The 9,704-nt window shown below is 47.2% G+C and overlaps 1 protein-coding gene across 1 annotated transcript in view; it reads left to right on the top strand.

Annotated features, from left to right (window-relative positions):
* RNF126 (ring finger protein 126) overlaps nucleotides 1–8,841 on the top strand; it is an 11,135-nt gene extending 2,294 nt beyond the window's left edge. Inside the window, exons 2-9 of the mRNA XM_019538415.1 lie at nucleotides 1,873–1,931; nucleotides 3,395–3,458; nucleotides 3,951–4,195; nucleotides 4,915–4,983; nucleotides 5,074–5,143; nucleotides 6,674–6,767; nucleotides 7,640–7,755; nucleotides 7,979–8,841. Of these exons, the coding sequence (XP_019393960.1) occupies nucleotides 1,873–1,931; nucleotides 3,395–3,458; nucleotides 3,951–4,195; nucleotides 4,915–4,983; nucleotides 5,074–5,143; nucleotides 6,674–6,767; nucleotides 7,640–7,755; nucleotides 7,979–8,128 (867 nt within the window). The 3' untranslated portion in view covers nucleotides 8,129–8,841. The remainder of the gene's footprint in view (nucleotides 1–1,872; nucleotides 1,932–3,394; nucleotides 3,459–3,950; nucleotides 4,196–4,914; nucleotides 4,984–5,073; nucleotides 5,144–6,673; nucleotides 6,768–7,639; nucleotides 7,756–7,978) is intronic.
* Nucleotides 8,842–9,704: the final 863 nt, after the last annotated feature.

The raw sequence follows: 9,704 nt of genomic DNA, 5'->3' as shown, positions 1-9,704 counted from the left end.
AGCAAGCAGGGGCAAGATCAAATGTCTGTCCAGCATTGTGGTGTGTAAACAGGGCCTTATGGGAAACTTCCCCCCTCTCTTGAGGAGAGATCACAGATTTTGTCAGGGTGATCCCAAACCATTTGTGTCTTCATGAATCAAGAACCTTGAATCTTAATCAGAATATCTTTGTTTTAGTAGGCAGAACAATCCCACAAGCAGAAAAGGGACGGGTATGCAGCAGCTACGTTTTTAAAGCAGATACTAATACTAAATAAAGTCAAATAAGTGAGCTCCTGCTGTTAGCCCCTATGTCCAGCTTAGATTCTGCTTAAGTAATATTCTGGCCTGCCTTTAAATATTCTGTATGGGTCCGGTGGGGCATGACCTAATTCACTTTCTGTCCTAAAATGCACTGCATTGTGCGCTGTTTGGAGTCATGGCTTGGCAGTGACAAGTGAAGTGATTTCTTCATGTGATCTTAAGTACTTAAATATAGGGTTTCTTTTGGCATGGAAGTATGTTCAGGTTCCAGAAAGAGTCATTAAATATGAGCTCTTGGCCAAGTATGGGAATAACAAGAAAGATGGGTATAGACAATTCAGTCTTGAGGAATCCTGCTACTGTGGTTTTGGTGTAAAAAAGCTCAGTCTTCAGTAGTATAAGTGACGGTTGATGGTCGCAGGTCTCCCTGATGAATAGAGGAATGGGGGGAATAATTCTAGTGTGTGTGGTACACAATAATTTGCTGGCGTCTCCTGGAAGCCTCTATGTGGTGTAAAACCCAGACTTGATTGGTAATTGTTTTCCCCTGTAGTTCTCGCCAAGTGCCAGCAACTTTATAATTAACACGTGCGGAAACTCTGACAGCTTGCCCCCTCCAACCAACCAGCCATTTTGAAATGAATGCAAATTCATGCTGCTTTGCCAGGAAGTCTGGTGGTTTTGCTTTCACTTTGCCCGCAGCTTTGTCAGCATTCGTTAGACTGCCTTTATCTGAACAGCTTCTAAAATCTGCTCCAAGCAGCTCAGTAGCTTGGCTATGGAGATCAAAGCAGAGGCCAGTAGTTTTCAAATGTCTTGACACATTGTGCTATATATTTGCACATGGTCTCTAACTTCCATGCAGTCGAGAGCAGTTCGACTGTGATTTTACAGCAGTTTTCCTGTTTGCATCTGGTTGGAAGACCAGCCTACGGCAGATCTCTGTGGCATTTTGAGCTGGTGGAAAGAGGGGGGCACCCCTTATTCTGTTAAGTAGGGCTCAAGGATGGTTTTTATTGAGGGGTAGGAAAGAAGCGAAACTTCCTGCAATCAGAAAGCACAGAGTGAACGTTTGGGGAGTCTTCAAACTGGAGGATACGAGGGAAGAAGCTCTCTCGGAGACTAGCTAAGCCTGCTCAGTCCGAAGAAGAATTACAAGGGAGGGGCTGTAAAGCAGTAACTGGAACAAGTAGCATTTTCTTTGGAGCAGTAAACTTCCTTCATTCCCTCTCTTGTGGGTTGTTTGTGTGATCGGAGTCAGATGAGACCGGTTTTTAATTAGTCCTTTCACTTTTGTGTGGATGGGGTTGCAGGTCGCAGTGCACAGGGCTATGATCCTGTGTCCTACTCTCTTTAATCCTTAAAGCTGCCTACTTCCTTCTTGTCAGAACGGTTCAAACCAACAGATTTCTTGGGGATTTAAAGTACAATGGAGGCCAGGATGTGTGAAGCACCTCGTGGCTTTGGCTCTTAATGTGCTGCATACTCGGCCCTGCCGGGTGCCTGTGCCCTGAGCCTTTGGCTAGCTGTAGCATCTGCGGGGGGTTCTCTCTATTCTGTCCGATGGCTAGTACTGTTTCTAGGGTTTCATAGCATCCGCCTTTCTCATGTGGTTTTTCTTTTCTATAGGACTACATTTGCCCGAGGTGTGAGTCTGGTTTTATTGAAGAACTTCCTGAGGAGCCAAGGTAACACGCTGCTTTTGAAAGCTGCCACTAGTGCAAACTCAAGGCTCTTCTGTCCTGTTTCTATATCCTGTGCTTGGGTTTCGTATCCCATGGCTGCTACTTTGGTGGCTCCTACCAGCATTCGGCTTTTGCTGAAAACTTTGGGGGCCCATGTGCTCGTACCATTAAGGCTGAACTCACATAATTTACATCCATGTGTAAGTTGGCCCTGTTTCCCAACCATCGTGGTATGAGGCATGGTATTTTGGCTAGTTGTTCATGCAGAGGAGGTGGGAGAAGCCAATTCTGGCTCTACAGCACAGAGAATCTCTTACAGCAGTTGCACTGTCTGTAGGGGTTAGCAAGTAGGAGAGGTATTCTTACCGCTGGGTGGTGTGGTGCAGTGTATGCTCTTAAAAAGCAAAGATGCAGACATAGTTGTAGTACGTGAGGACAAGGCAACATGTTTTTTTTCTAGGTAAAAATACTTTCCATACAACCCAGTACATCTTCACGGCACTGTAATGGAGTCAGAGGCAGGTTGGTACCTGGTTACGTGTAAGATGTTTGAGTGCTGACTTGTAGAGACAGCAGCTCTGAAAGGTGGCCGCATGTCAGCAGCTCTTTTGTTCTTTGACGTATAAGCAAGACTTTGCTCACATCAGTAGAGTAATTAGGTATTCCTGTAACTTAAGGCAGCTGGTTTTCCAATGATATAGAACGGCCCACCTCCACTAAAAGGCAGCATTGGTCTGATAGCCTAATCTTGAGTCTGCATATCAATCCTAGCAGTGTCAGTGACTTGATCCGACTTGGTCTCTGCATCATCATTTGCTCTGTTATTAAATAACGATAAGCTAGTGCAGGCGTGGGTAATGAGGACCGAAGGATGTTCCTACAGCTCTTTGCAAGCATGCGGCCAAGTGATGCTAATGATTCTTTTTCAGTTATTGATCAGGGTTCATCCCCTGGTCATGTGACTTTGCAAGACAGACAAGTGGATTTGTTTCAGTGGGCTGGCTTATGACGGCACTGTTAAGCCATACTTTGAATTGTAATACGTAGCTACATAGTGCTCGCTTAAAGCTTTCCCGGTGCTCCAGGGGACTGAGCTGCATTGCAGAAGGGCATGGCAGGTAGTGGTGAATCTTTAGGTGCTGTGTTACAGATGGTCTTCACCAGCAAAGTTGCTACTGTGCAGCTAAAGTGGGAAGACGTGTCTGAGGGGGGCAGGGGGGTCTGAACATAGGAAGAAGGGACTGCAATAAAAATGCTTCATACCATAATGTGTGCAATTATGGTGGAGAACAGCAGCTGATGAGAACATAAATCCCTATGAAGGTGACCTGCTATGCTGGCCGTCTGTCTGTTCTCCTTGCTGAGGCCGCATTCCTTGCTTCCCTCCCTTGAAAAAGCCTTTCCCCGTCACCTGTTCCAGCAGGCTGGTATTTGTGAAGCTAACTGATGCTGTTTGCTCTTCTCAGGAATGCTGACAACGGGTCCAGCTCTTCCACAGCGACCAGCGATCAGAGCAGGCATCCGTTCGAGGTGAGTGATAGCTGTTTCACGGCCCCTCCAGGTGTGTGCGCCTTGGACTCTGCCCACCGTTTGGGGCTAGTATCATCAAAGTGCCACTATGGAGATGCCTGTAATATGGTGGTGTTGTCAGCAGGTTCCTTTTTTAGTGCTTCTGGCTCACATACCCAGTCATTGTTAGGAGGGGCTATGCTATCGTATGTTGAACTGTTTGCCAGGGCGTTGTGGTGCAGTGGTTGCAATTAAAAAGTCAGCAATTAGCTGCAGCAGTCACACATTGTTGGTTCCTATTGCTGTGCTTAATTTTGGCCTGTGCTATTTATTCACCATGGAGTTGCTTCTCAGCCTAAGCCCATCTGCTACATCTTGATGCTGGTTGGTATCAGCAGAGAGTGGGCTGCTGTCTTCGGAGGCCTTTATGAGAACCTCAGTATCAGTAGGAGAAGAAAAAGATTAAGCCCCCTTTTTGTAACCAGCCTGCCTTCTTGCATGTTTTCCGTACAGAACGTGGATCAGCACTTATTCACCTTGCCACAGGGGTATGGCCAATTTGCCTTTGGGATTTTCGATGACAGCTTTGAGTTTCCTGCTTTTGGGTCCAATGTGCAATCTGAAGACAACAGGGATACGGAGAACCGGCGGGAGAGGGAGCACCAATCTCGGCACCGATATGGGGCCCGGCAGCCCCGAGCCCGTCTCACCGCACGGCGTGCCGCTGGCAGGCATGAAGGAGTTCCCACGCTAGAAGGGTGAGAACAGCTTCGCGGTGCCCTGCTCAGTGATGTATTATCTCTCTCTAAGGAAGATTCTGTTCCTAAAGACTGTTTTTAAATAGGCCTGTCGGGGTTGGTTAGCCTACATAGATGCCTGACTTCATCTTACTCAAACTGCTTCTTCTGGAACGGGAGATTTCATCCAGGATTAGAACCCTTAATTTGGCTTTGATCGTGAATCAAACTGACTAGCTCGGCTTCATTTTCATGAGCTCTACAATACTTAAACCTGCAGCTTCTTCCTCCCAAGGAAAAGACTATGCCTGGGAGATTTTACCCTCAGGAGCTGTCAGGCTAAGCAGGCATTCATGTGCCCTGTTTCTTTTCTTTAAGAATATAGTCCATTATGTTCCTTGGAAGGAGAGTGGCATGAAACTTTCCTGCCACTGCTGGATTTCTCCCGGGCATCGCTGGCCCGATGTGCTTTGCAGTCGGCGGCTGGAAATGCTGCTGTCATCAGTGCTAGAGAATAAGTGCTAGAGACTTTTCTCTTGAGTATGCCCCAGAGGCTCCTTCCTGCCTTCACGTTGGAAAGAGTCCCTCTCCAGCTAAAATCCTCCAAGTTCTTGCCACAGGAAGAACTAGTCACCAGTCTTGCCCTCGGTTTTGCCCCAACTAAGGCCAGATATCTTTCTAGCTACTATATATATATATATTCTAGTTCTTACGTGGTGTTTAATATTGTTGTCTTTCAGAATTATACAGCAGTTGGTGAATGGAATTATTGCACCTACTACCATACCGAACCTAGGAATAGGTCCTTGGTGAGTTGGAGCGACAAGCTGCTCCTTTTGAGGGTGTTCTGGCTTACAGCCGTGGCAGAAACTAATATCCTGTTGCTTTTCTTCTTGAAGGGGAGTCTTGCATTCAAATCCAATGGACTATGCCTGGGGTGCCAACGGCTTGGATGCAATTATTACACAGGTAAAGCTGGCCCCTCCTTCCTCATGCTGCTGGGGAGATGTGTGCAGGGGTTTGTACTGAATCAGAGCCCTGTTCTAAGAGTCTACATGAGTTGACAGCTGTCTTGGCTGGTGGAGAGTGAGAATCCAATTCTCCTCCAAACCTCAGCCACCCACATAAAAAGATGTTTTCCTAGGGAGTTTGCTTAACACTGCCTTGCCTGTGCTGGTAATGTCACTTGTTTCTTGATCCGTCCTACTGAAATGTATTGGCAGGAGGCATCTCTTTTTCATCTGCTGCCACTGAGGTTTTTTGATACCTGTCCTTTAGGAAACAATCTGTTTGAGAACATGTAGAAAGAAGAGTATGATCAGAGGCATGTTTCAGTCTGAGCTTGGCATGGGCTGAAAGTCAGGACTGTTTACCTGCCTGATGCAGCTGACCTGTTTTTATAGCTATTTGTGATTTAGCGGGGTAGAGGGGCCACTTCTGACTGTACCCATCATATGCATACAGTGGTTTTCAACCCAGGTACCCATTAGAAAAGTGACAAAAACATTCAGAGAAAACTTGCCCTGTAGTGTGGGTTCAGCCTGTGGAATTTGCTGCAGCGAGCAGAGTTGGAATGCCACACAGTTTTATAACCCCGATGTGACAGCATGCATGTTGAATCTCATGTTGAGAGTTGCCAGCTGCTGGGCTGAGAACACAAGGGAACCTTTATCCCTCCACGCAGTGCTACAAAATCACCCGTATCCATTGTGATGGATGTGGAATTTAACCTGTGAAATGCCAGGAGTTAGGCAGCAGTTAGATGTGGGCAGGGACGGATCTAAGATTTTGAAAAGGAGGGTGCAGATGGTATGGTGCATCATTCCATATAACACAACACGCATCTTTCTCCAGGTAAAAAGAAACAAGAAGCTTTACTTGTATACTAGGGGCCTAGAGCCATAGTATTCATTTTTAAGATCAAAGCTAAAACAAATGTAACTTTATTGGAATGAGTTAAAAACAGTCTGCTGGGCTGTGACATAAGAGCAGCTTTACCTGGAGCATCTAACAGGCAGCAGAATTGCAGAAGAAAGGCTAGTTTGATTAGTAGAACATCAAGAGGAGGCTTGATAGTCACCTGGCTGGGGTCATTTGATCTCAGTCCTCTTTCCTGCCAGGGGCAGGGGGTCAGACACGATCCATTGTGGTCCTCGACTCTACGGTCTCTGAAAGACCATGGAAAAGAGGAGAGGGTTATTTACACTTGTGGAATGAAGAGTTTAGAAGGAATTGGGTAGATGATAATAAACCATCAAGTCAATAGATTCCCTCACTGGTGCTGCCAGTGCGATGCAGTTGGTTTTAAACTCTTTAGGTGGAGCAGGAATCATAGAGGGGGTGCAGCTGCACCAGTGCATTTCCCACCCCCGCAGACCTGCCCCATGACACGGGTTTGCAGGGGAGGGGGTGGTGGCTCAGTGCTGTGTTCTAGCAGATTCCCATGTTCCATCAAGCCTGTTTCACGTTCCTGTACTTTCTACATCTTTTTTCTTTCAGTTACTAAATCAGTTTGAAAATACCGGACCGCCTCCAGCAGACAAGGAGAAGATCCAGGCCCTCCCCACCACTCAGATAACACAGGAACACGTAGGTATGTAGCCTGCAGCCCTCAGCAAAGTGCTTTGCAAAGCTTTTGTTTGCCTTCTGCTTGGGCTTTTCATTTTTGCCTGCTAATTTCTTGACGGCCTAAAGAATTCAGAAGGAAGAATGAAGCAGGGCTCTCTTCGTGCAGAAAAAAAGAGAGCTCTGTAAAACCGATGGATTTGCAGTGGGGAGTAAACCTGTCTCATTTTGTAAGAGCTGGGTGTGGGTGAATGTCAGAGAATTCATCGAACAGGAGACCAAGACAGTCTGTCTTAAAAATGCAGAGCCTTCAAGAACTGTTGGGCATCCTCCATTTTAGGGGGATTTTGCTCTGCTATAGCTTGTTGGTAAGAGTGGTATACTCCAGCTCTTGCTGGCGCACTGCTAGGTCTTGCTGTCTGGCTGCAGCAGGATTAGAAGGCAACAGAGTAAAAATGCCAGGCAGCTGCCCGCCTGCGGTAGTGTGAGGTTGCTCTATAGCTGTCAGTGATGTGACTTGCATAAAAACGTTAGCCATGAATAACCATTCAATCTGTCATTTTCAGCATAGCCTGATGCTGGACAGAGTTACCCAAATACATATATTTGCATAATGCATAATCCGCGTACCCCAGCAGACTGAGGGAGGGAACAAAAGGAGTGGGGAGACTTTTGGAATAAGTGGAGTCCCAGGTGGTGGGGTGGCAGAGGAAATCTTTCTACCTGGTAGTGTTGAGACTGGGAGGGGCAGTAGCCAGGTGAGCAAAGGGAGGGCAATAAGGGAATGTGTTAAAAGTTGGATTGGGGAAGGGAGCTGTCGCACTGTTCCTGAGCTGGGGGGAGAGGATACCTGCTTCAGCCTTTTTGTTCTTAGCATCCTCTCTCTTTGTGACCTGACAGATTCTGGGTTGGAGTGTCCTGTATGTAAAGAAGACTACACAGTGGGCGAAAACGTCCGGCAGTTACCTTGCAATCATCTATTCCACAACGGCTGTATAGTCCCCTGGCTGGAACAGGTTAGTTACACTGGAGCGGGGCACTTTATAAAACCCAGGAGTTTTCCCGGCAGCGCTGTTCTAAGTAAATGTACCTGTGTAATGCTGATGACGCCCAAGCACAAATAGCCTTTTGACCCGCTGAGGAAGAAGGTATTTGGGGTCAGTTTACACTGTTGTTGTGCTGTTCCCAGGTCTTCATTTCTAACGCTTTCTCCTGTTTTTTTTTTTTAAATCCCCAAAGCACGACACATGCCCAGTGTGCCGGAAAAGTTTAAGTGGACAAAACACTGCCACAAACCCCCCAGGACTCACAGGGATGAACTTCTCCTCGTCCTCCTCCTCCTCTTCCTCCAGTTCACCAAGTAATGAGAACTCATCAAACAACTCTTGAATTGTAAACCAGCCCTCTCCCCATCCACCCCTACCCTGGCCCTGTGCGCTTTCCAGTGCCCTTCCTCCCTCCCTAGCCAACACAAGCAACTACGGGCCTCCAGAGCAGAGTGAGGGTGGGGTCAGGGGTACGAGGGGAGGAAGCAGAAACCCCCCAAATCCCCCCTTCTGAGTTCTGAAGATGTCAGAGGCCTCTGGTTCTTCCGAGATGAGAAGTCTCAAGTTCTGCAGTGTGGGTGGGGGGAAGCACTCTCTGGCTGGTCGCTGCGTGGACTCTTTAACATTGCAGTGAAAAGGCCGCCCAAGGTCCCCGAATGGAAACCTGAGGTGCTGAGATTCCGGATGGGAAGGCTGTTTGTACGGTTGTGAATTTGAGATTCCTTTTTCTCCATATCTCTTTTTTTTTTTTTCTTCTTCCCCCTCCCTCCCTGCCTCCCCTTCTGCTTTGGAATTTTTAAACCTTTGAAATGAAAGTGTAATACTATGGTTTGCTCCCAGGATTTCCAGGCAGGGAGGGCTAGCGGGCGTTAGCTAGTTGCCACCGCAAAATGTGAAGTCCTGAAATAGGCCCGACTCTTCCTCCCTTTCCCTGCCTCTGATCCTCCATTTTTCTCTTGATAACCTCACCCTTCTGATATTCGACACTGAAAGGGTTTTTATAATTTTAAATTATTACTGCTGTTAAATAAATGGACGTTTCAGCTCACTGAGAAGTTACGCATGATTTGTGGAAAAATACAGGGTAAACTCTTCTGAGAGGACTGTACTTTCCCAGTGCAAATCCAGTCTACACTGGGACTGTGGAACCCTCGGCAGTGTGCTGTCTGCCAGCACCCAATGCCTCTTTAACCCCGGGTTCCTCTGTGACCAACGCCCCATACACACATTGCCAGCCTGCCAATCGTCGTCAGCTGCGGGACTGCAACTTTGCAGCATCCTGGCCTGCGGTTTTTTGTATTTTTTCATCCCTTCCATCCTGCCCGGTCGCAATCCGGCCCTTCTCATCCCGGATGGAGTTGTGTGGAGCATCTGACGTCAGGACTGGAAGTGCATCAGAGCAAGGACCAGACAGATGCCATCGTGATCAAATGAAATACATAAAATACATGAAGAATGACATTGGGGGGTGGGGGAGGGGAGGGGAAGAAATGTGTATATCAAAGCTACTTAAAAAAATACAGCTGATTTAAAACCTTCCAGGCATGCTTGTGAATCCGTTTCCTTAACTAGATTTAATTGGGGTGGGGAGAACCGTTTTTGTATTCCTCTTCTGTGGGGTTTCTACCGTGTGTGTGTTTGTGTGGGGCATTTTTGTTTAAAAGCTGATTCACTCTGCAGTGCGTAGAGGAGAATTCAGGTTTGCTCAAAGTTACCTTCTCATGGGTTGGGGGGGAAGGGTGCTTTTCACTGGTTGTTTCAATCACTTGAAAGCTTTGGAGAAGAAACCCGTACAGCATCTGTAAGGGCTTTCCGGGCTGGCCTGATGAATAAAAGCAACGTGTACGGGCTTCCAGGGGGAAGTTGCGCCACAAACACAACTTCAGGATTATGTGAGTGACAGAGTCCAAGGATCCCCC

The sequence above is a fragment of the Crocodylus porosus genome, unplaced genomic scaffold (assembly GCF_001723895.1).
Source record: "Crocodylus porosus isolate Cpor-Errol unplaced genomic scaffold, CroPor_comp1, whole genome shotgun sequence".
NCBI classification, from domain to species: Eukaryota; Metazoa; Chordata; order Crocodylia; family Crocodylidae; genus Crocodylus; species Crocodylus porosus.
This window is presented reverse-complemented; position numbering and strand designations above follow the sequence as displayed.